The sequence below is a fragment of the Euleptes europaea genome, chromosome 4 (genome assembly GCF_029931775.1).
Source record: "Euleptes europaea isolate rEulEur1 chromosome 4, rEulEur1.hap1, whole genome shotgun sequence".
Taxonomy (NCBI): domain Eukaryota; kingdom Metazoa; phylum Chordata; class Lepidosauria; order Squamata; family Sphaerodactylidae; genus Euleptes; species Euleptes europaea.
The window spans coordinates 63,228,192-63,254,651 of NC_079315.1; the positions used below are offsets into that span (position 1 = coordinate 63,228,192).

Here is a 26,460-nt window from a genome sequence, read left to right on the forward strand (position 1 = left end):
ACCTGGCTTTCAGAGCAAGAGGCTTACACATTGCATAAACAGACACGGATCCGCTTTGAAACAAGACAATCGTTTCTAGTCTGGATGCACAGTGGCAGGCTGATTTAGTAGATATGCAGAAGTATGGGAAATGGTTTATGGATACGGTGTTGGGAGAAATGAAAAGGATGTGGAGAGGCCCCTGTTTAGAAAAGGAGGCCATGTGCATGTCTCTAAAAGCAAAGGACTTTTTGTAAAGGGATATGAACAGAGCTACACAGATGAAATATTCACAGTGGTGCAGGTCAGCTGTAGAGGCAGGAGGCCTGTATATCGGCTAAAGGGTTATGCTGGAGACCCTGTCATAGGGTCGTTCTATCCTGAAGAGTTGCTGAAAATTAAGAGTAAAGGAGACAGTGTATCGGATTGAAAAAATTATAGCCTCAAAAGGGCATGGCAAAAGAAAATACCATCTAGTTAAGTGGTTTGGGTGGCCTGATAAGTTTAACAGCTGGGTTCCAGCTTCTCAACTTTGTGACCCTGTATAAAAATGGCTGACGGCGGTTTATACATTACCCTCCTGAGCTACGCCTGCGCAACTGTTTTCCCACAGAACACTGCTTCTGCCTTCACCATCCATCTAGCGCGCCCATTGGAGCTGCCAGGGGCCCGAGATGTAGGACTGTGGAGATACAATATCCTCACAGCTGGAACACCCTCGCTGAAGATTCCTCCTTTGGAATAATAGACAGGGAGAAACAGTGGGCTTTCACGGTCCCCCGAGGCTATTATTCAAGCATTCTGACCTAGTGGGGGAAATGAACAGCATCATACAGTCTCACTGAAACCCCCCTGAGCTGTGCCTGGGCTATGACTGCGTGCTTAGGAACTCAAACTACTGAAACTAGCATTGAGAGATGCCTATATATTGAAGTCCCACCCCTGGCGGCCTTGTCAGAAACAGCTCCGCTAGACTTTTTCATCGATGGAAATGGTGAAGATTACATGGATTTAAATAACCCAGCTTGGCAATTAGCTGGGTTGCCCACAACAGAAGCGGGTACATTCAGTTCAGCCAAGGACTTCATGAAAACATTCCAACCTTTAGGCAGGCGATGGCTAGGCATGGCATTCATTTAAGTAATCCCCTTCACCAAATCCATAATATGAGAGCCTTTAATACTTTCTCCTCTATATACAAAAGTTTCACGGTCATCCCAAGATGAAACACTTTTGTTCTGTTTCATTTTAATAGCTTTGCACGGCTCCTATCTCTAGCAGGCATGGTGTCCACTATTTCTTGGTAGACTTCATCAGAACTCACAGGGCTTTCTACAGAGGCCGTCTCTGGCTGTGACAGAAACAGGCTCAATAGATTGCTCATTTCCCCTCTGCTTCACATGAGCTAAAAATATTTGGCCTCAAAATGCTTGACCCGGTCATATTCTGTTAAGTCACGCCTTTGGAGAACCCCCTTCATTTCAGTATCCAAGGACTGCATTGTGGTGGTTCTGATGTATTCCTCCTTAGGGGGAACAGGATTCCTTATTTGTTCTAGCTGATGGCTAGAAACCAAGTACATTTTTTCAGCATATGCCATTACTGGCTTGTTAAAAAAACCAGTTAAGAGGGGGATAGCAAAGCTTAACAGAGGTGCAATAACCCCCCCCCCCGACTGCTTTACAAGTCGCTTCTTCCTTTTCAGATACTTTTTTGTCACTCAGGTTTTTAATAAAACTGCATCTTTTCCTCAGCACACAAACCTGACGCTGTGATAGGGGGATGTTGCCTTTTAAAGTATTGAGCGCAATTTCTGAGATAGCTGCGACAAGATCATCTGAAGCTGCGCAGAGAATGGCCTCCCTCTGTTGTGGGAGGCCTTGATAAGTAGTTTTAGGAGCGCCAAATTTCTCTTTACACAGCGGGACATGTTGCCCTTTGGAGGATTTAGGGCTAACAGAGTGTTTAGGGGGTTAGCTGTTTCCTTTTGTAACCAGTGGTCATCTGTTTTGTTTTTAACACGTACGCCACAGGTCATTCAGGTGGGAAAAGACTCACTCTTAATCTGTAAGAATCTGGCGTGGAGGCATTTAAGTCCACAACCAGATACCCATATGGTTTTTGTGTGGCATCCTGAAAGGTCTCCAGAAAGAACTGACTTCCCTGGGTACATTTGGCGTGCGAACATGGCAATCTGTAATTTGTCCCTGGGGTTCTTAAACAGCACCAGATATTTGGTATTTAAGCTGATGGTGCGGTTGCTTTTTCCACAAAAGAAAATATTCTGAGTAATAAATAAAATAAAATGCTCCGGTTCCGATGATGCACGTATTTGGTAAAGGCTTTCTCAATTTCAGTGTTTTCACAAGCAGAGTCCATCAAATCATCCACGATGATCATATTTACTTTATTAGTGGGGAATAGTTGATCATCATTAAGTGTTTCAGGCAGTCCTTCAACAAACTTTACAAAGGGATATTTACAGAGGATTTCATCCTACAGATTCTGCCAACAACTGTAACACCACACAAGATTTTCAGGAATGACAGAAAGCACATGCTGGTCACTGTCCAAAATATTTTTTTCAAAGAAACTCTTCCCCCAGTTACTTGGACCTGCCACTACTGGGGAAAATGGATGTTTCCATCGCACATCCATCCTAAAAACTGTATGGCAAGGTTTTGTAATTGTCCACAAGAACCCTCTTATCATAAATAACTTTCAATGTTTTCTTAAGCGGCCCTGTCTCAATGAGCCACTGTTTTTTTGTCTCTTTTGATGGAGGGCTGCTGGACTTTGATCTCTTTAGGAGGCATCTATGACTGAGCCGTAATCTAGGACCAGGTCCTTCAATGTGTCAAAGTTGATTTTTTCAGAATTTGATACATTGAGAGTGATGCCCTTAGCCTTCATACACACCTTTCCCCCCTAACCTGTACCCGTACGTTTTGGGGACAGCTGACGTGAACTCTGATGTGTTCATCTGGTGGGATTTCACTTGTGAGGTCACCTAAATAGTCCCCCAGAGGCAGATTCCAGTTCCAGTCTTTACTCACAAATATCACTGCATCTGTATCATGGTACAAACAGCGATCTTGCAGCTTGTCTAGAACTTTATAAAGGCAACATTATATACCAAATCCCTGGATAATCTCTGGTCAGATAGACAGATAAAGGGGGCATCTTCAGCATGAAAACCCAGCTTCTCTGTTATCCCACTACTATTTTGGCCCGTCCTAGCATTAAAATCGCCAGCAAGAATAATATTTAAGAGAGGAAATTGCTGTTCCAACAATTCTAAATATTCAAAAAGCTTTCTCCAATAGTTAGAGATAGAATCCTTCATAGGGCACGGTGGGATGTAAACATTTATTACCACTAGGGACAGCCCTGTCCTCTTCAACAAACAAGCCTGAGCTATATGATCACATACTGTTAGAGGATAGAACTCAGCACCACAAGAGGAAGACCAAAACATTGTCAGGCCCGCTTGAGGACGGCCAAACCGCTGAGATTTAAAAGCATGAAGGGAATAAGCCTCAAAACCCTCTAAGTTAAGATCATAATCAGCCCAGGTTTCCTGCAGTAAAATAAGGTCAAATTCTCCCAAAAATTTTCTAAATGTAGAGTCAGCACTCTTGTTTCTCTAGCCAGCTATGTTCCAGGATAAAATCTTGAGACTGGATTTCTTTGTCCTAGATTCTAGAGAACTGGGTTATTTGGTTGAGGGTTCCTTCTTTATCGATGAAAACACTTCCATTCCTCATATCCATGGTCACCACTCCATTCAGCGTACCTTGAGATTCATTGGTCCAAGGCTTATTGGGTCCTTGAGGTTGTAGTAGATTTAAGGACTTCTCTGCAGGAATTTTTGGAGATAAGTCTGTTGTAATGATCAGGCTAGGGGCTGGGTTAACGTCCATAGCCACATCTGACCGGGAATTAGATGTGGATAAAAGTTTCTGTGCAGTTGATCTCAGCTTAGCCAACTGGTCCTTCAGATTCCCGAGCCTGTCAATAACGCCCTGTTGTTCTTGATCAGTCAGGTCCAGGAAGCCTCTTTGTACTTCTTCATCCAGGGCCTCTTTGTCTATCATGGCGTTCGTGGGGTTAAAAGTCAAGTTGTCTTTTGTAGGAATTGTCTCCACGTCAGGAACCCTACTTTTGTCATTATTCCCTATTTTGTCGATTGTCGCTGGGATCTGTGGATCTGAAGAGATCATGGTTCTCAGCTGTACAAGGGGACTCACCGTAACATTTCTGTTAGGGAAAATTCCACTTGACCAGAAAAATCTTTTATGCCGTATTAGACAAGAAGGTATTTGGGGGGAATCAAAGGTTAAGAGAATTCTACTGAACAAGTTCTCCTTTAAAATTTCAATATTCTTGATATCAATAAGTTCAAATGGCTTCTCCAATAGAATTTCCAAATGGCATAAAGGCATAACCTGGCATTAGCAGTTGTAAAACAGGCAATCAGTACATTTGTATTGCCTGTTAAAGTTACTGAATCTTTTGAGTGCTTCCAGGACAACTTGCTGTCTCATCATCAATGACATCAAACCCTGAAACATCATATGCAGGAGAAAAGGCATATTCTAAAAGTTTTGTCGCATCCCTCACTATGTCTGTATTCACCAAGTTTGTGCGCTGGCCAAACTTGCCCCACAGTTTAAAAATAATTTTGCAATTTGCCACTTTGCAGGGTTCACAGCTATGTGTTCAGCATGCAATTGAACTTTTTCTTTCTCTAGGTAATCTGTAATATATTTTGCCTTTTCATCATCATATGTACACCAGTTGGGGTAGCCTGTTTTTGGCAGAGGTGCATTTTAATATATTCTGAAAACAGGTCTTCAGAGTTTTTTTCAAAATGCCACACCTCACTAATAGACATAACCTTGTAGCCCTTCTCTAGAGCTTTCACCAGCTCAATAGTACACCATGTCCCTTCTAGAGCCCTTTCCTCTTCTGAATGCACACATGGCCCTTTCAGGTTACCTTCTGTGCATGTACGACACAGGGGGAACAGACGTTTGCCCCCCCGCCTTAAGGGGTAGAACAGGGAAAAAGAGGCCCCGAGGCGGTAGTACCTTAACTTTGGATATCCCAAAATATTCAGATAGCAGGGCAAAGTCCTTATAAATAATTGTGGGGTGCCCAAATGGGTATTTCTTTGTTTTGTTCAAAAATGGATAGAGGCTTGTGAAATCGTAATAATTTATTTTTTCACCTGCCTTTACCTTGTAATACAGGCAGATGGCATTTGTCCATCCCCCAAAGAGAGCATCTCTGGGGATCAGAGGTGAAGGGGATTTCTTCTCGCTTAGAAAAGCGCCAAGATCCCTGTCAGCCTCCACCATCTCCCGCCACTCGTGTTCCCACAGAGCCCTAACTGCAAAACCCTGGCTTTTCAAATAACTCTTTCATTTGTGTTCAATAGTACAACTCACCAAAGTTAGAATGTGTCAGTGGGTTCCATTCAGGGGGCTATAGCACGTTGGGCAGCCATGGAAGACGCACCCGTTGATTTCAAAGGCTGTAGGGCAGCCTCCAATCACTGCGTATCCGTCCAGAAAATAAGAACCTATTATTAACTCCCCGCCTTTCAATGCATGCTGTATCTCAATGCCTTCTTTGTACTCAAGATACAATAGCCATTGTATAGAGGGGGTTGAAAACCTCTTTGTTTTTCTATGGTAATGGTCATGTGACAACAACGCAATTGTATCTGGTTTAAAAACATGAATCTAAACATGGCCATGCACACCCCTGCAAGAGTTATATGGTTAAAAGGATTGATTCCAGCCATGGAAATAAACTTTCCTATTCAGGAGACAGGCCTTTCTCAGGATTTTAACATCTGTTGGCAATAGTAGGCCAGTTCTTTTTGGAGGTTAAAACACGGCCTTCATTCTCCTGGTACCAGGGAAGAAACTCACTACTCTCCCCTGGCATCATATGATCAACGCCATAATCTTCCGCCCTAGGCAGTGGCCCAACTTAGTTATAATTTGCTGCAGTATTAAAGTAATGGGGAAAGAAGCCCTTGCAGCCATCAAAGCCCATGGCCTGTGGTAATTTGGCCAGCTTCATAGGTAAAAAGTTTAAACTGTCCAGAAACCTGATTTTCAGCTTTTTAACAGTAACACACATCAGTTTTCCACCTTGTGTAAGGCAGTTTACATCTACCTTTTCGACCAGCAGTTGTCTAATGATAAAGTAGCTGTCATAGCCTTTTGCATTGTGGGCTAGAAAAGTGTAACCCTGGAATTTTTTATCAATGAATTTTTTTAACAAAATTTGAAACACAATGGGTTCCTTTGAACTCCTAGGTATCACATTCAGCCCCCCACATTGCAAAAATATAATTTGGTAAATGTATGCCTGTTTCTTGCGTACATTCAAAATCATATAAGATATATTTGTCTGTTATTTCGCTCTCTTTAAGAGGCGACATAAAGCAGTGATGGCTGTTAATTTCGCCAACTAGCTCCTTACACTGCTTACACCACCGAACCCTGCATGTGTGATTCTTTGGAGCATAACCATGACATGAATGGCAATATTTTAGTTTTGCAGATGCTTGCCAGAGACCTGTGCCTTTCTAAGCAGGCTCTGGATTTATGGTATAATTTGCAATGAGGGCTCCTTTCCTCCGGCGGCTGCACATTGCACTGGGGCTCCAAGCATAAGCGGCATCTATACCAGGTGCAGGAATGTGAATGGCTATAAACATTGCCGCAGACTGTGCAATAATTTCTTTGGCCAAAAAATGCCTTAATATTTTTTATGCCACAGAAATGATTATCGTAGAGGAGGATGAAGTGCATTTGGGGGTAGACTGGCGGCCCACTTGTAAAGATTTGCCATCCTTTCCATCCTTGATCACCACACCTATATTAACCTTTAAATGTGTTTCAAATGTGACCACGTCACATAGTAATATTTTCTGTTCATCAGAAAACCCCAGTTCCCTATACAGCAGGCGAGCACTTTCTGCTAGTTCTGGGATGGTAACCAACCCCTTTGACATGACTCCCAAGAGACTTATCCCAAAGCACCAGTTATTAGTGGCATGATTTGGATCTAATAAGTAGTGCATTTTCTTATAAATGACCGTGCTGTAGAGGACACTGCCTAAACTCTCCTTGCCCTCCCACCTCTGTTTCTGATAACCGTCATAGCTAAACGCAGGGACCCATGAAGATGGATTTCTGCATTACTCAGCAGAAGGTTTGACATCTGGTTAATAAAATCATCTGCAAAGAAATCCCCCATGGGCTTCCTCACAGAACAAAGAGGGTCACTTAAACCACCTCCCTGGAGGTGGAGCTGGACTAAATCACCCTCGTGGACTCTACCCCTCAACTCATTGAGAAGCCCCTGAAGAGATTGGCGAACAGCCTCCTGTGCTTGCAAAGGGTGGGTCACCTGTTCCAAGTTCACAAATCTGAACATTTCTACATATTGATCCATTGGCAGGTGCTGCAATTGCCGTTCCCAATGGCCTTCCCTTTCTAGGTAAACACTTGACAGATTGGGGGAAGGGGGCGATTCTTGTGAGGGTAGATCTAAGGGGTTTTCTTCAAGGAATCACATAAAGGGGGCACCGAGGTGTCATTTGCCAAAAGGGATGTGGATTGCCCCTCTCCAGGAGAACCTAATACCGGGTGCACAACTGTGTTATTTGCCTAAAGGGCTGTGGATGGCCCCTCTCCAGGGGAATCACATACCTGTTGCACAACTGTGTTATTTGCCAAAATGGGAGCGCGGAGGGGTGGCCATCAGCTGCACTCTCTTTTGGTCTCTTAGACTTTTTAACCTTGCTAAGGAACTTTAGAGAGATTCACTTCTTTTTCGCCATGATTTAACCAATTTAGCATTATTTAGACGTTTCTTAATAACTCTTTGCCATAAGTTTTTCAGTTTTAAACGTTTGGTTTTCCTTTGTTGTGCATACCAATGCCCGCTGACCCACCCTGCACCCCTTTGCCTGACCACCATAGGATTTACAAAGTTCTGAAATACTGCTACCAACTGAGCTTTAAAACTTTCACATATGGTGTTCACAGCAGCAATCAGGTTAGTATTGTCCATTTTCTGTTTCTTTCTGTGGGGGGTGCAGATCCATCCCCCTTTTGTTTGCATTTACAGCCCATGGTGTCTGTGTGTGTTATTTTTGATTTACCGCATGCTTTCGCCTTAAGAGGTTTTGATGCTCCTTTCATAGAGGTCTGCGGCTGGTTGTGTGGCTTTGTGGGGTTGCCAGTAGATTCACAAGAGACTCCAGGCTGTTGGCTTCGACCAGCGCTCTGTTGTAGGAAGCCGGAAGCTCTTTTAGGATTGTCTTGCTCTATAGAAATAAAAAGAATGAAAATAAATTTCCCATTTAAAATAACTACATCACCCTTCTTTCAATGGAACAGGCATGGACATGCTTCTTCCTCTCTCTCTCTCCTACCCCCTTCCTTCCCCCCTTGCAGCACACAAACATTAGTGCTAACTTAACACATTCCTCAAGCTGTGTCGTGCTGCAGGCAAGGAGCGAGGGCTGGAAGCTGGAAGTGTAGTCTGGGGAACAGTCCAAGGTCATTCACAGTTCAGGCAAAGTCCAAGATCTCAATACTGGCAAGGGAAGTCCGAGGCGTTAGTCAAAGTCAGTCCAAGGAGTCAGGATACCAGGAATCCAAAGTATAGCAGGGAAACAAGGCCGGTACACAAGGAGGTTGGTGACATGTTGCTTGCACAACAGCCAAGCCTAAATGATGGCTTAAATAACTTCTGCTGCTGCTGTAGCAGAGCCAGTTGATACTGATGAGGCTGAGTTCACAGGTGGTGCTTCAGCCCTGCTCTTTCTCATCACTGCTACTGAGGAGGTTCCTCTGTAAAACCTTCAGCCTAGCACTCTTCCGTCTCTGCTGCATTGGCAGACGGACCTGTTTTCTTCTCTGCTCCAGTGGCCTTGGAGAGGCCTCTGGAGACACTGCATGTTGCAAGGTGTCAGGTCCAACCAGAGTCCTTGAACTGGCAGGCTGCAAGCATGGTGAGTCATCTCCTGACTTTGGCTCTATTCTCTATTCTGGCAGGCTGTAGGCCCTGTGGTTGTTCCTGTGGGACCTCTGCCTGAGGATGTCCCTCTGTTCTGGCTTCTATTTCCCCTTCATCAGAGGAGGTCTCTGCAGGCTGACTCATGACAAGCTGCAGAGCAAAGAAATATACAACAGATACCTGTGGACATAGTGTTTAGTTTTTCCCCACTGATATTTGTAATGCTTTGTGGGTCTGCTCGTAGATTTACAAGAGGCCTCTGACTTTGCAGGGCTGCGAGCTCTTTTAGGAAACTCTTGCTCTAATAGAAACAAAAGCAATGAAAATAAATTTCCCTCCTTGAACCGTTTCTGTAAACAGAGTAAGAATACTGATTGTTACCTCATTGTTTTGTGGGCTTTCCTTCAGCCACAGCATTATTTAGTTTTCCCTCTATAATTGAAAAACAGATATTTAAAAACCAGGCTAGTTTGCAATTACCAGCTACCCATTACATTTGTGAAAATGTGACAAAGCCCCCATTCTTTCAATGGAATAAGGCCCCTTCCCCCCTCCTCCACCCTTCTCCCCCTCAACAATGCGCAAAAAATGTCTGAGTTACTTACAAGGGTAAGAGATCTGGCCTCCTCCTCCATCTTCCTGAACATGTGCTTTCCAAATGGACCATGCCCCACCTATACTAATCTTTCCGAAACGGCTGGAAGCTTCATGATTGGCTAATGTAATCATGCAGTGCTTTCTTACCAATCTTTTTAAATTGCTGCCTCTTCTGTGTTTTAAAGAGGCTTCATGATTGGTTAATTTAATCACATGGTGCTTTCTGACCAATCTTTTGGGTGTTTTAAAGCAGCTTCATGATTGGCTACTTTAACCATATGATGCTTTGTAACCAATGAAACACATGTACAAAGTACCCTTCCCTATCCACCACCACCCCTTCTTCGATTATGGTTGCATCTCTCTCTGTACAAGCACATGGTCTGCTGAAAATGGTAAGTTTCCCAATTTAAATTAACTATCCCCCACCCATTATAGCAGCATCATGCTGGCATACCTCTCTCTACAAGCACATGACCTGCTGAAAAATGGTGAGTCTCCCATTTTAAATTAACTATATACCCCCATTCCCCCAATCGGGCATGTCTGGGGAAAAACAGCACTGAATTTCATCATCATCATGATTCCTTTATTTAAAGTTTGTTTTTTACAGAAAACCAAAAGGCATTGCAATCTCCCCCTCCTCAAAATTACATGCTGTAACACTGTACATTTTATTTATTTTGCCTGTTGATATAAAGGACTTATGTTTATCTTTAATGTAGCCTTGAACATGTAACATTCTTTTATCACTGCCTTTCAAAATAATTTTAAGAGCCCTCTGGGAATCTAATGCAAAGCCCACTCTATTTAACAAGTTGAAAATTTGGTCCATATTTTCCTGTGTGAAGATCAGACATTGAAAAGAATAGGCTAATGATGTTACAAGCAGGATAATAGGAGAGGCGCATATTTCATCACAGACAAATTTCACTTTCTGATCCACCATTTTCACAGGCCATGTCAGACAGTCATGGGTTTCTTGCCCTGGCTGTTGAAGGACACATCCTTCACAAGATTCACACAGAAATTCCTTAATACAATGTTTCAAAACAGCATATACTGTAGCTTCGATAATGCTCTTCATGGCCTCTTTGCGTTTGAGGAGGAATAAAGTCTATAGCCTCATCAATTTGTAAGCGCAAATAGCTTTTCATGGCGGCCAGTCTCTCAGCCTGAGTCATCCCAATAGCTACAGAGGAATGCCCTTTGCTGGAATAGCATTGGTCCATTTCTCTGAAGATTCAGGTGCACTGGCTGTTGGGTCCTAAAAATAAATATCATGTATTACTCAAAAGCTCTCTGCATAGATTGTACTGTATACAGATCTGTCCCCCCTTTCCATCTCTCTTTCTCTCTTTTAAATTACCTGTGTCTGCCCGCTCTCTGTTGAAATCAGGTCCTGGGGCTCTGGGCACAGTTCTGCTAGAGCTTCAAGCATCAGGTAATCTTCAATTTCAGGCAGTGGAACCATGTCTGCTGCTGCATTACTGGTTTCCTACAAAATAAATAGCATATTTTACCCCCAAAGCTCTGTGCCACCACCCACACCCTTTCCATCTCTCTCTCTCTTAAATTACCTGTGTTTGGGAGAGCCCTGATAATGGAAATAAAGACTGGCCATCTGGGCACAATTCTGGTAGGACTTCAGGCAATTGGCAATATTCAATTTCAGGCAGTGTTTCAATACTGGAACTAATTACTATGGGTTCCTACAACATAAATAGCATATTTTTCACTCAAAAGCTCTGTGCATAGATTGTATTGTATCCATCTCTGCCTCCTGCCACCACCACCACTCCCTCCATCTCTCTTAAATTACCTGTGTTCGGGAAATCCATGATGGAAACAGAGGCTGGGAATCTGGACACAATTCTTCTACAGCGGCCATTATCTGAGAATCTTCCATTTCAGGCTGTGGAACGACGTCTTCTCCTGCCCCATTGGTGAAACTAGTTCGTGTCTCATCATCAAGTTCCATCGAGGAAAATTGGAGCTTCTTAGGCACAAAATCTTCCGCATCAGACCAACTGAGATAAGGTCTTTTAAAACCTGGTCTCACCATAAGTGGAGGGCTGAAAAATTCCAGACACTGGCCCGGAGTTTCCATGTTCTCCCCAAGAGTGTGAGCACGTGTCTGCTAACAGAAATGGCTTCTTTCCTTAAAAGCACCCCTGGGTGGGAGGCAGAGTGGGTCCCTGTCCCTTTATGATATGTCAGGGGTGGTGGGGCATGTTGCTAGATGTGGTCACATGGTGGCCTTCACCCCTTCCCACTGGTGAATAGCTCCTTTCAGGGGCGGGGAAGCGCTGGAGGAAGTTCAATGCCACAGAGGTGGGCGGTGCAAGAGAAAGGTCACCCATTGACGTTGAAGGGAGGTGCCTGGTAAGTTCACTTCCGGTGTTGTCATGGGAGGGGGTATGGCCTGGCAATGTCACTTCCGCTGTTGTGTGGGGTGGGGCCGCATATGTTCATGTGCACATCATATCCGGTGACATGGCAGTGTGGGAGTGGCTAGCTTACATCACTTCCGGTGATGCAGAAGGGGGATGGTCACACCTCATTGATATTCATTAAACCTCATGAATATCCATGAATTATGCAAAGTAGCTCATTAGTATTCAATGCGTACCCACTTCTGGTGGTGGGTGTGACCATCTAATGTCACTTTCTGTGACATGAGAGGGGGCGTGGTCATACCTCATTAATATTCATGAAATATGCAAAATTAGCTCATTGGTATTCATAGTGTACCCTTTTAACTACTGAAATCAGCAGGGCACTTTTGACATTTAAATTTTACTCATACTTTTGGATGAAATTTCCTTTTTGACTCTAGATGCAAGCAAATGAAATTAGTGTTTTATTACTTTATTCCCCACTGAAACAAAGTTGACCTTGGGTTTGAAAGCCACATCAAATATAAGCTACTGAACGTAAATCAGCCAACTAACAGTCGTGAACTAGTTTCAAGTTGTGTCCTTTGTCATTAATTTCATATGTTAAAAAGAAATTGGCTTCAAATGAGCACCTGTTCCTGCTTAGCCATCACAGCATTAGGTAAGAGAAAGTGTTTCTTTAAATATATATATATATGTTCTCTACTTCTTCCTGTGGCTTATTAACACAGCTGGAATGGTTCCAAGATTAAATCCACAAGGAAAAAAGTGCACAATTGAACTTCTGTAGTGGTTAAAGCTTCTCCAGTCAATTGTATGGATTTTCTACATAATTACAAATTAACACACTTTCCTCCTAAACTATCTTTTCTTAGATCAGTGGCTGCGTTCCACTGATACTTTTTAAAAAATATGAGAGAAGGTAGAAAGAAAAGTTAATCATTATGTTTGTATACCAGAACAAGAAACACCACTAAAGATATAAACCTGAACCTTCAAATGTTTATTTGGAGATAACACTCAATGAGTTTAGTAGGAATTACATCTAAGTGTAAACATAAAACTGACTCCTCAACAGCAGCCTAAGTAAGCAACAGGATGAAGTCTGCTTTGAATGTTTATCCACTTATTATCCAAAGTACCTCCCTTTACTAATAAAGGATGCTTTTCGTGATAACATTTAAGTCTCTTTTCAATGGTGGGATACTCTAAATGGGTAGATTTCTGTGGTTTATCCAGACTTCTTACAGGAAACATTCTTTTATCAGTTAATTCTGCCCTCATCAAGGCTACCAAAGTAGTTAACAGATTAGAAACCTATATTTCAATAACCATTGAAACCAAACAAAATTAATACCAAGCTAAATACACATACAAAAATATACAAAAAAACAATTTAAAACACAGGGCAGGAAGGAATATCACTGAGGGAATGGCAGACAAAAGAAGTCTTCACCCGCTAAAGGAAGATGGCAACAGAAGGGGACAGGCAAGTCAAAGAGACACTGTCCTTCAGTGTTACTCCTCTGAAGATGCCTGCCACAGCTGCTGGCGAAAAGTCATGAAAGAAAATACCAAGACCACGGTCACACAGCCCAGATAACCTACAAGAACTGATGAACTCTGACCGTGAAAGTCTTTGACAATATTATGTTAGGACTGTATGCAGGGAGAAACCTGACATAAAGAACATAAAATGTATCCATCCAATTTTATTTCCAGACACCACACACACACACACCACACACTATAAACTCATCTTCTGTATGTCTTGGCATTCTTAAGATATCACTATTTTCTAATGAAGCTGGACATCAATAGTTCCATTTCTAATAAAGATCAGGAGATTGAGGAGGGGAAGCATTACAAGCAACTTCCCTGTTACACTTTATTCACCAATAGGGTTGCCAAGTCCTCCCTCTTCTTCTTAAGAAAGGTATTGCAGAGATGGAGAAAGTACCAAAAAGTAGGGCTGTTGAAAAAAAAATTCAGTAAAATTCAGATTCGGCAAAATTCAGCCTGTTTTTATTCAGGAAATGCCGAAGTCCAAACTCTCCCGATTTGGATCCATGGAATTCGGCACTAAGTTCGGAGGTCGCAAATAAATTGGGCCATTTAAAGCCATTAAAAACACATTCACGGCTTTCCATGGCTCTGGGGGGGGCATTTTTGGAGGTAGAGATCCCAAACTTTCAGTGTAGCTTCAGGGGACCCTTCTTGCAAGAACCCCCAAGTTTTGTAAAGATTGGGTCAGGGGGTCCCAAGATATGGGGCCCGGAAGGGGTCCCCCCAAAATCGCAAATTGGAACAAAAGGCATTAAAAACACATTCACAACTTTCCACGGATCCAGGGGGGGCATTTTTGGAGGTAGAGGTCCCAAACTTTCAGTGTAGCTTGAGGGAACCCTTGTTGCATGAACACCCAAGTTTTGTAAAGATTGGGTCAGGGGGTCCTGAGATATGGGGCCTGGAAGGGGTCCCCCCAAAATTGCCAATTGGAATAAAGCCATTAAAACACATTAGTGGCTTTCCACGGCTCCAGGGGGGGGGGCATTTTTGGAGGTAGAGGTCCCAAACATTTAGTGTAGCTTGAGGGAAGCCTTCTTGCAAAAACCCTCAAGTTTTGTAAAGATTGGGTCAGGGGGTCCCAAGATATGGGGCCCGGAAGGAGTCCCCCCAATCTGCCCATTGGAATAAAGCCATTAAAAACACACTCAAGGCTTTCCACTCACAAAGAGATCAAGCCCCCCTCAGGGCAGGTAACCCCCCCAATCACACTTCACAGAGGCAATCAAGCCCCCCCAGCAGAACAGCCCCCCCAACCAGAAGACACAAATTCCAAACGAAAAAAAAAGAACGGGCAAGACAGAGACTCACTGACACGGGATGTACTAAAACGAATGACAGGCTAGCCCATTATAAACAACAGGAGCGGCTGCACAGCCCATTGGAAACAATAAGAGCCAGCCAGAGAGAGACTATATTAACCCACAGTTAACTCCAGACGAAGTTGGCAACCGGTGAAAACAGCAGAAAGGACAGTCCCACACAGAGGCAATCGAGTCCACCCCCTAGCAGAACAGGTAAACCCACCCCTCTTTGGCTTCCCCCCACACACACAGAGAGAGAGAGAGAGAGAGAGAGAGAGATAGAGAATCTCCCCCCCCTAAATACACACACAGAGGGAAAAAGTTATAGAGAGAAGCCCCAAAATGGGTCTTACTGTGGATGCCTTCTTCTCTTCCATCAGGAGAAGGGACTGGGAGTCAGGACTAAGGAGTAATCCAATACGATTCTAGCAGACTCACACACACAGACTCTCTCTGGCCATTTATGCACGGGAGGTTTTGCCTTGGATTTGCCTCTCTCTAGATGCACATTAAGGATCGCCTGCTCCCAATCATTCCAATGGGTGGATGGGGGGACCACATAACTCGAGGGTCCCTGACCCAATCTTTACAAAACTTGGGGGTTCTTCCAAGAAGATCCCCTCAAGCTACACTGAAAGTTTGGGACCTCTACCTCCAAAAATGACCCCCCAGAGCCGTGGAAAGCCACGAATGTGTTTTAATGGCTTTATTCCAATTGGGGGGGGCGCATAACTCGGGGGGCCCTGACCCAATCTTTACAAAACTTGTAGGTTCTTGCAAGTGGGATCCCTCCAAGCTACCCCAAAGGTTTGGGACCTCTAAAAATGCCCCCCCCCCGGAGCCATGGAAAGCCACGAATGTGTTTTTAATGCCTTTATTCCAATTAGAGATTTTAGGGGGACCCCTTCCAGGCCCCATATCTTGGGACCCCCTGACCCAATCTTTATAAAACTTGGGGGTTCTTGCAAGAAGGGTCCCCTCAAGCTACACTGAAAGTTTGGGACCTCTACCTCCAAAAATGCCCCCCGGAGCCACGGAAAGTTGTGAATGTGCACACACACACACACACCCACGGGGATCTCTCTCACACACAAACAGACTCTCTCTCTCTCTCTCTCTCTCTCCCCCTGGGCTCACACACTCATCCCCGACTGATTGGTCAGAAGAAGACCCAGCTTGGCTACCGATTGGCCATGGGAGAATGCTGCTTTGGGGGCGCCGAACTTGTACGAATTTATCCGAAGTCCACCTGAACTCGCTGAGTTCAGTTCATCGTTTTCCCGCCTTTTTTTACTTCAGTTCTATCCAAAGTAGAAACCACCGAATCAGGGAAAATTTGGCTGTTTTTCTTGTCGGATGGAATCGAATCCACAGCCCTACCAAAGAGGGCAACCAAGATGACAAGGGGTTGCAGTGCCTTTCCTATAAAGAAAGGAAAAGCCTGGTGCTTTCCAATCGAGATGTAACAGGATAGAATTCTGTTTAGGACTGCACTGTAAATCCCACAGTTTGGGTATAATTCAAAAGTAAAGCACTTTTAAAGTTTACTGATTTCAACAGAAAATTAAACACGATTAATTAGTTCAATTGAACTTAATGGGGTTTTATTTGAAGTAAATATTATATAAATCTTTTCTAGCACATGTTTTAGATGACTTTCAGGAGCTCTCATAGAGTTGCAAATAATCAGAATAACTAGAATACTGAAGAACATTAATGTTGTTATTAATTGCCTCTCTTTCTTGAATATGAATATGAGGCAGTTTATGGTGTTTCAAACTTTGTAAACTCTGAACAGCTGTAAATTGTTCTGTGGACATTACTTCAGCATTTTTTCTCTTAACTTGTTTTGGCAGAGACTATAATTTATAGCACATTAAACATTCCTGGAATGTTCTATTTCTTTTCTCCATAAATACATTGTGTGAAGATTTGTTACCTTAGACTTGTTTTCCTTTTGTCTTACCTTTACCAATGAACTATTCAAATTTCAAATTCAACTTTCTAATATGAAATGTAATCTTACAAACAAACTTTATAAAAAAAACCCTGAGATGCTGAATTAGATAATAGTGGATCCCCACTATCCCATAGTGGGCTTCACTTCCAGGATTTCGCTCACAGCATGGTTGCACCAGTGGCGGAGCCCCGAGGCATGGCTTACTGGCACCAGCACGAATGCCCCCTGTGCCAGCGTAAGTGACCCTTACCCTGGGATAACTGGGCACTTATGTCAGCACGGGTTTATGCCAGCTCCTATGCCGATTCCCCCCCTTCAGGATTGCACTCTGAGTCAAATTAGACATTATCAGATATATAAAACTACTTTCACCATGTCACTTCATTCTAGAGTGGATTAAAACATCAATTAAAATATATTTTAAAAAGTTACACTAAACAGTTGTTATTTTTAAGTGATCTGAATTTAACAAGCAAGCATGAATAGTCTCTTACAATAACAAGGATCATCTAACAAAAAAAATTAAATGGAAGGCAAATATCTGATTTCTGAGCTTAAGCATTATAAATAACAAAATATCTCTATTTTTTATTTTCATGGAGGTCCTATGGTAAATATGGAATACAGCGAGCCTCACATGGGCTAGAATCCAGGATGATCCACAGAATCCTTAGATGAATTTGTACTCCTATTTTACATTCTCCAGTTATCTGAGTTCCACAGTGTTTACATTTCTCATTAATATTTATGACCCTGCAAACCAAACAGCCTAGACCAGCATACTCCAGCAACACCTTAGAGACCAACAATATTTGGGGGGTATGATTTTTGGGGTATGACCTTTCAAGAGTCAAAGCTGCCTTCATCAGATATCAATATCTGATTTGTGAACCATGTTATATGTAACCTTAATTCCTTGTCTGCAATACCCCATTTCAAAGACTCTATAATCAATACTGTTGTTTTGTTTCATGAATGTACTTACCAACAGTATCACATGGTTCATCTTTATGTACACAGAAATCCTTCCTAAAATTGGAGGAGAGAAAAGACAAACCTTTATAAAAATATTGCTGCTGGAACACTAATGGTTGTGTGACCTATTTTGACAAATGTTAATGGCTTAATAAATGACAGGACTCTTCTACCTAAAAAGAACATAGTGCACAAGCATCTGAAATTAACAATAACTCTTTACATTTAAACCACTTAGTTGAGTCACTCAGGTAACAACATTTTTTTTCCATACAAAGCATAAGTGGAGTCAGGATTGTAATTAACTTAATTATTTACCCCTTGCTATTAGTTGAAATCTACCAGTCTGCCAAAATTATTCTCTCCCCTCTCTCACTGAAGTGAAAATTATGCCTGCCATCATTTCTTTAATACAAAGAACATTATCAATCTGAGATAAAATTGACATATTTTAAATTGTGAGGGGGAAATTTAGTAAGCTGGTTAAAAATTAAAGGACAAACTTTTTAAAGCCTTTAAAACAAGATAATATGCTAGATCCAATGACTCCCTTCCACTGTGAGGAGCCCTGCTATGGCAGAGAAAGACTTCTCCCTTAATAAAAAGGAGTCATTGAATCCAGTCCTATGTATATGTTTAGAACACCATAATGATAGATACCACTACAAAAGGAAATGAAAAAGTTAATGGCATTGACAACTCACAGTTCTTACACAGCTTCTTTAGGCACCTTTATTAAGGCATGGGTTATAAATAAATACAAGTGGGGGCTCACAAGACTTGGAGGGGGATCCCATCTCCCCCCCCCATTGCCGAGCCTGGTGCAGCTCCAGGCCCCACTGCCCACCTTTGAGCCTGGTGGTGGCAGTGGTAATGCCTGGGAGGCACTCCAAGACTGGAGCAGCCCCTGGTGCCCTCCACCATGGCAGACAGGCCCAGAATCTCTCCTGGTCTCTACCACTGCAGCAGCTGGGCCCAGAGCCTCTCCTGGCATGTGCCCTCACAGTGGCTAAGCCCAGAGCCTGTTCCAGCATCCACCACTGCAATGGCTGGGTCTCAAGCCTCTCCCAGCATCCACCACCACTGCAGCTGGGCTCATAGTGGCTCCCAGTGTCTTCCGCCATGGCGTCAGGGCCCAGAATGGCTACTGCCGTATGCCATGGCTGGACCTGGAGTGGCTCCCTGTTGCAGCCACTGGCAATTCTACTGGTAAGTTTATTGTCAGCATATGCACAAACAACACTTTTTTTTTAATTTGGAGGGAATTTAACCCCCCAATGTATTTTTTAAACATTTCAGATTTTTCTGCAAACTTGGAGGACTCTCCAAGTTTGCAGAAAAATCTGTTTAGCAATGGTATGGCCCCAATCCATGGATTTAGGTATCTGCAGATGGAGAGCATACATCACTTTTAGATATAGATATTTGATAAGTAAAAATGAGATGTAAATATATTTAAATGTAATTGCTTAATAAACCACTATGTTGACTATATATATTTGCAATTTGGTACTTGGGATCCATTGTATGTTAATTTTATGAAAACCTAATATACCTACATGATGTCATTAATATTATTATGTATTATAAGAATAAGAGGATAATCTTTACCAATACGCAACTTCTGCTGCTAGAATAGTCTATGCTAGCTATTGGAAATCCAACATAATACCAGCTTTACAGAATGGAGCAGTAAACTGTTTCACTTTACAATAATAGCTAGATTAACTCACCTGCTGAAAATGAATTCAATGGATGAATTCATGACAAAATGGCAACCTTTATATGATCATTACTCACATGCCATGAATACTTATGATTACTCACATGCCATGAATACTTATTAAAAATAAGGAGTTCAAAAAATTATTCTAGAAACTATTTAACAAGTGTCTAAAACAATGGTTATATGTTTAAGACGACTGATGTTATTTTGACCTAGTTTTGACTGTGTAATGCTCGGAAGTAAAAATTGATTTGATCCTTTTCCCCTTATTCCCCTGTTTTTTAAATAGAGGACCAGCAACCCTCTTCCAACACTGTAACTGGTATAGAACATCTGACAGAGGCGAAGCATTAAGAACACGTTATTCCTGTACATAAACTTGCTTCCTATAACTACAGTTCTGTCTGAGTTGATGTATAAATAAAACAAAATTCTAGTGGTACCTTAAAGACTAAAAACATTTATTTCTATATGAGCTTTTGTGAGTCAGAGCTCCACATAGGCGAAGAGAAAATAATTTTGAGAAGTCTTAGGAAAAATTACAGAAGGGAAGAAGGAACTGAGGCAGAGAGAGCTTTTGTATGAATCCCAAATTGATGTATAAAAGCCTTGGGTCCTCTATATTTGTAAGTTCCAACTTTCCTAAATGCCATTATCTCTATGTTCCATTATCATCTCTATGTTTTGCATCTATGTTTGCATCTTCATGGAAATCCTAAGAACACAAAGGCTTCTTCCATTCAATGTCAAGAATAATGATCTGAAGCTGTCCCAAATAGCTCAGTGAAAGGGGATATCCATGATCTAGATGTATATTATAGTACTTGTAGAAATTTACATCAGATCCATTTCAATGAAAGAGAACAAAATTTGAAACTCACCTGGTGATTAATATGGCTGCATCAACTGGCGACAGATCTTCACCCCAGCTTGTGGACATCTCTAAATGGATGTCATTTTTCTTACCAAATTCTTCATGTTGCCATTTGCAAAAACTCTCCAGCATTTTTTCACCATGATGTCCAATATACATGTCTGCCTGAAAGTTGTAATATTATTTTACTCTTGTGTAAATATATCATTCTCTTTTTTGAAAACAAAAAACATTTAAAAAAACTACAATTTGTAAATTAATTTAAAAAACTTTGTTTCTACATAAACATTTAAATATCTGTTCAATCATAATCTCAGTATTTAATTGTTGTTTTTATAGGCCATTCTTCAGCATTAAATCACTGCATGTACACAATAATGCTCTCTCTTCTGAAACCTACACAAAGATTGTGTTTATCGAAAGTTTAGATTATCCAAATATTTTGATTTTCTTCAGGTGATCTGGTAAACAGAATTGTAATGTTTACAGAACCGTTTGAACCGAGTTACATATTTTGTTATTTTTAAAAAATGCATATACAGAATGCTCTATACAAAGAAAAAAAATTCAAACACTTTTAGAGATTTATGCAGGTTAAATTATCATCAGATTTAAAATAATATCCTGTTTGGGGTGTACTGTACATCTATCCAATCACTATGTTTTAACAAGCAAGGTCATTATCTAGTTAACATTGCCTGACTAATTTCCATTCCACATTCCAAGGTGCCCCTGACACTGAGAGCATTGAGAAAACCCAGTCACACAAAGTGTTGTGTATATTATAGAGCACACAAAATAACTTAAGAAGGGAATAGGAATTTCCATGCACAATTCATAAGTGAGAAATAACAAAAATTATAAGACTTTATCAGTACACTGGGTTTGATTCAGCTATCAGTCACTGAAGAAGCATGGAATTTTGCTGTTTCCTGCATGCACATCCAGCAGTAGATTTTTAGAGGGAGGCTACAACAAGGACGAAGTAGTTAGATAAATTACCCACACCTCCCTCTTCCACAAGCAGAGCTCCACTAATGGAAGACTGAGCAATTTTCCCACTCCTCACTTCAACCCTCTTGATCTCCATGGCTGTTTGACCATACAGGTTCCACAACCCTGTGAATCAACTTTCTGAGGATCTAAAAGGGATACTTGGGATGGCAACATGGCCAAAAAAAATGCATCCGCCAGCACCTTGGACTGATAAGACACTGGATCCAACACAGTACAAGGAAGGCTGAGACAACCAACTGGCAGGCAAACTTTAAAAAAGCCCTGGTGGATCAGACTAGTCATCCATCCACTTCAAGATCTTGTCACACACAGTGGCCACCCAGTTCCTTTGAAGGGCTAACAACAGGGGCCAAGGCCTTCCCCTGATGTTGCTTTTTGGCACTGGTATTCAGAGGTTTTCTGCATGGCCTTTATTCATCATGGCTAATAGCCACTAATGGCCCTAACCTCCATGAATTTGTCTAATCCCCTTTTAAAATAATCTATTCAAACATCTCTCCAACCCCCAAATAGCTACACTTTGTGGAACAGTTTGGAGCCTATTCACAGTATGCTTTAGAGTCATTTCTGTATTTCATACTATGTTTTCTTTCCTAGGAACAAATATGTAGCAAATCAGATTTAGCTACATTAAAGGTAAATGTAAAGGTCCCGTGTGCAAGCACCGGGTCATTCCTGACCCATGGGGTGATGTCACATCCCGACATTTTCTAGGCAGACTTTGTTTACGGGGTGGTTTGCCAGTGCCTTCCCCAGTCATCTTCCCTTTACCCCCAGCAAGCTGGGTACTCATTTTACCAACCTCAGACGGATGGAAGGCTGAGTCAACCTTGAGCCTGCTACTTCCGTTGGGATCGAACTCAGGTCATGAGCAGAGCTTGGGCTGCAGTACTGCAGCTTACCACCCTGCGCCACGGGGCTATTTTAGCTACATTACTGGGCCAAATAAAACTAATTCAAAGTAAGGATTGGCTGGTCTGAAATAATGAAAGGGCACTAAAGCTGCCCTCCCTTCCCCAAGACAGGTAAGTCCTGTACAGACAGCTGCACACATTCACCAAATGAGTGGATAGGAAGGGTGAATGTGATCATGCCCCCCCATGTGATCACCTAGTCATCTGCAGGGTTTTACTACGTAGAGGAAATGGCTATGTATATGTACAGTGATCACTGATGCTGTTTTCCAAATGTCGTAGATCACAGGGAGAGTTCATGTAGTCACTTCCTTCATATGGTTTCTCCTGCAGACAACCAGGTGATAGTGTGGAGGCAGGAAAGGGGCCAGTGAACTCACACCCACTCCTTCGTCATGTGTTCAGTGAATACACGGAGCTGTCAACTGTACCAGATTTATGTGTCTTGGGAGAGGGAGTGCTGCTTTGATAATAGTAATAAATCAGGCAATGTGAACACTTTTGCCCTTCCCAAAAAAGAGGACCACCTTTCATGTCTTCTGAAAGCTTTATTATCGTATATACCCGTGTATAAGCCGACCCGCGTATAAGCCGAGGTGCCTAATTTCTCCCCAAAAATGGGGAAAAATTAGGCACCCGTGTATAAGCCGAGGGTCGGCTTATAACCCCTCCCCCCCGGCAGACTTACCTTCTGGGCTCCTGGCAGCGGGAAGCGGCGAATCCGGCGGGGGTGGCCTTCCTGCAGCTGCAGGAGGCCCCCCCCCAGGCCGCTCCTGACGGCAGGAAGTGGTGCGGCCCGGCGGGGGCGGCAGAGCAGCCTCCCCGCGGCCGCAGGGAGGCTCTGGAGGCCTCTCCCGGCCGGGAGAAGGCAGCGGGGGCGGCAGAGCGCCCTCCCCGCGGCCGCAGGGGGCCTCTGGAAGCCTCTCCCGGCCGGGAGAAGGCGGCGGGGGCGGCAGAGCGCCCTCCCCGCAGCCGCAGGGGGCCTCTGGAAGCCTCTCCCGGCCGGGAGAAGGCGGCGGGGGCGGCAGAGCGCCCTCCCCGCGGCCGCAGGGGGCCTCTGGAAGCCTTCTCCCGGCCGGGAGAAGGCGGCGGGGGCGGCAGAGCGCCCTCCCCGCGGCCGCAGGGAGGCTCTGGAGGCCTCTCCCGGCCGGGAGAAGGCGGCGGGGGCGGCAGAGCGCCCTCCCCGCGGCCGCAGGGAGGCTCTGGAGGCATCTCCCGGCAGAGAAAAGATGGCGGCGGTAAGTTTCCCCCTCCCTCCTCCCTCCTCCTTCCCCCCTCTACCGTATTGACCCGCGTATAAGCCGAGGCCGGCTTTTTCAGCCCTTTTTTTGGGCTGAAAAACTCGGCTTATACGCGAGTATATACGGTAAAAAGCATACCTCCCACACACGCATTTCAAGTGCAGCTCTGAGTACTACATGTCCTACTACTGAAGTCAGAAGTTGCAGCAAACTGAGGTTTGACCACCTCAGGCATGAACACAGATTGTTGCTGTGCTCATACATTTCTCTCGTTCCTTCCCCCTCTCTTCCACATATAGTACAATTGAAAGCTTCTGGGGTTGGGAAATTTTGAATCAAGCTCCCATTCATGCATGATGTTCAAATGCAGATGGCATGGATGAACTGGAGTTTGTTTCTCCCACAAGAACCATAATTATAAATTGGAATTAAACAAAGGTTTAGAATTCTGGTTTGTGGGAAGAAAACAACCCCAGTTCACCTAGGCACCTGCATTTGACACCACAGCAAAGTCCAGCTTGATTCAAAGCTTCATAAACCAGGAAGTGTTCATCATGCTCTGTGTGCAAGGCGTGGAGGGAAGCGGTTGAATAAGTGGAACATGCAAGCATAGAAACAAGCAGTTTTTAAGCCTCTCTGTAATTGTGGTGTACTTACTGCATACATTATAGCAGAACAGTCTGTTCCCCTCTCTGCTATTAGTGTGTGTTAGTTTAGTCTCATTGGGTGGAGTCCCTGCTCAGTTTGTTCTGTTTGTTAGTTAGAACTGTAGGACCGTATTTCTGATTTGAAAGCAAAAGGGGACATAACATTAATGTCTAAATGTCGCCTGTATCTATATTTCTGTTTATTCTAAGATGACTTCACACATAAAATAAAAACGCATTATGTCCTTACTGGAGTCTCATGAAGTAGAACAAGCTTAGTCACTCGAAGGTTCACTTGAACTCCAAGGCTCTTGTGTTGGAAAAGATTAAACACCTAAAAACAAGAAGTTAGCATTTAACAGTTATTACTAAGAAAAATTAATTAATGAAGAGAAGGTTATCTACTTCTAATTGTGTAGTCTTTGCTTTGCATTTTCTGTATCCCTGATATAACACAGGAGTTCTTTATTTTTTAATTTAATTTATATCCCACCCTTTCCCAACCCAAACAGGCTCAGGGCAACTTCCAACAAATAATGAATACAAAATAAAATATATAATATAAAACATAGACTAAAACTACAGTCACTTATTTAAGTTAAAAGATGGCATTCTGATTTCATACCTACTACTTGTAATACTAAATTATTCCTAATGGTGAATTGCTTTATAACCAGTCGGAGGCAGATGACCAACCATGACCCACAATTTCGCAGGTCCTCCAAAGGGTTGAGACAAGAAGAAAAACCAAGGAAAAAGAAAAGGGGACCAACGAAAGAGAAAACCAAAAAAAAAAAAAAAAGGGAGAAAAAGGAGGGAGGGGAGGAAAAAAGGAGAAGGGAAGGGAGGGCAGCTGATCTACAAGCCGTTGCTGCCTCAGCCATATGCCTGGAGGAACAACTCCATCTTACAGACCCTGCAGAACTGGGCTAAGTTCCGCAAGGCCTGGGTCTCATTAGAGCACTGGTTCCCAACCAGGGGTCCGTGAGAACTAAATTAAGGTCCGCGAAACAAAGTTATAAACCCATAATAAATTAATATTTTCAATTAAAAGTTCTCTATTATAATATATATATATTCAAACATTATTCTAAGTTTAATGTTTAACTAACAGTTATGATTAAAGTTTATTTTCAAATTCTCAGAATTTTTATTTTGAACCTTGGGTCCCTGCACCGAACAAAAAAGTCCTAGTGGTCCCTGGTCAAAAAAAGGTTGGGAACCACTGCATTAGAGATAGAATTCCACCAGGCTAGGGCCAGAGCCAAGAGGGCCCTGGCACTGGTTAATGACAGCTAGATAGTTCTGGGGCCAGGGACCAACAGCAGGTTTTCCTGAGGAGCGTAATATATCTCTGTGGATATACTAGAGGAGGCAGTCCCACAGATACAAAAGTCCCAAGCCATTTAGGGCTAAGTACCAAGACCCTGAACCTGCAGCTGGCAGAGCACAGGTTGTATATGTGCCCTACATAGGGTCCCCATCAGGACCCATGCCACCACATTCTGGATCAGTGGCAGTTTCTGGAGTAACCTCAAGGGCAACCCTGTATAGAGCGAGTTACAGAAGTCCAGATCAGAGGTGACCGTTCCATGGATCACTCTGGCCAGGTCCATATGGGACAGGTATGGGAGCTGGTACCAGCTGTACCCTATCAAGAGTGGGGAGCTGAATCCCCTGGTCTGAACCATGCTGGCTCAGCCCAGGATGGTCTTCACTGGGTTCAATTTCAGGTGGCTCTGCTTCAGCCATCCCACTACAGCTTCCAGGCACCTGGTCAGGTCTCCTGGGACAGTATCTGCCGACTGTCCATCAACAGATACAGCTGGGTGCCATCTGCATATCGATGGCAACCCAGCTAAAAACTCCTGACTAGCTGGGTGAGGGGTGAGTATCAGGGAGATGACTGCCTCTTGCGGGACCCCATACATCAAAGGGTGTTGAGACCATCTTCCCCGGCATCACCCTCTGTCTCTGATCCTGGAGAAAGGAGATCAGCCATTGCAAGACTGTCCCACATAATCCGATGTTGGCCGTAATCCGATGTCTAATACAGGTGGGCAGAAGATCATTTGGGAGTGATGCATCACTCTGCAATCAATTAAAAGTAGCTCTCTGCTTCTCTTCCAGTACTGCTGTAAGCACATTCTTATTTTTTTCACAACAGCTTCTCTTCTCCTTTGGGCGGGGGCGGCGGCGAAAGAGGAGGA

General features: G+C 43.2%; 1 protein-coding gene across 1 annotated transcript in view; it reads right to left on the reverse strand.

Annotated features, from left to right (window-relative positions):
- ADAMTS19 (ADAM metallopeptidase with thrombospondin type 1 motif 19) overlaps window positions 1-26,460 on the reverse strand; it is a 117,961-nt gene that overhangs the window by 73,492 nt on the left and 18,009 nt on the right. The window contains exons 4-6 of the mRNA XM_056848030.1: window positions 24,501-24,584; window positions 20,439-20,596; window positions 17,842-17,885 (exon numbers count right to left, since the gene is read on the reverse strand). Coding sequence (XP_056704008.1) covers window positions 17,842-17,885; window positions 20,439-20,596; window positions 24,501-24,584 — 286 coding nt within the window. The remainder of the gene's footprint in view (window positions 1-17,841; window positions 17,886-20,438; window positions 20,597-24,500; window positions 24,585-26,460) is intronic.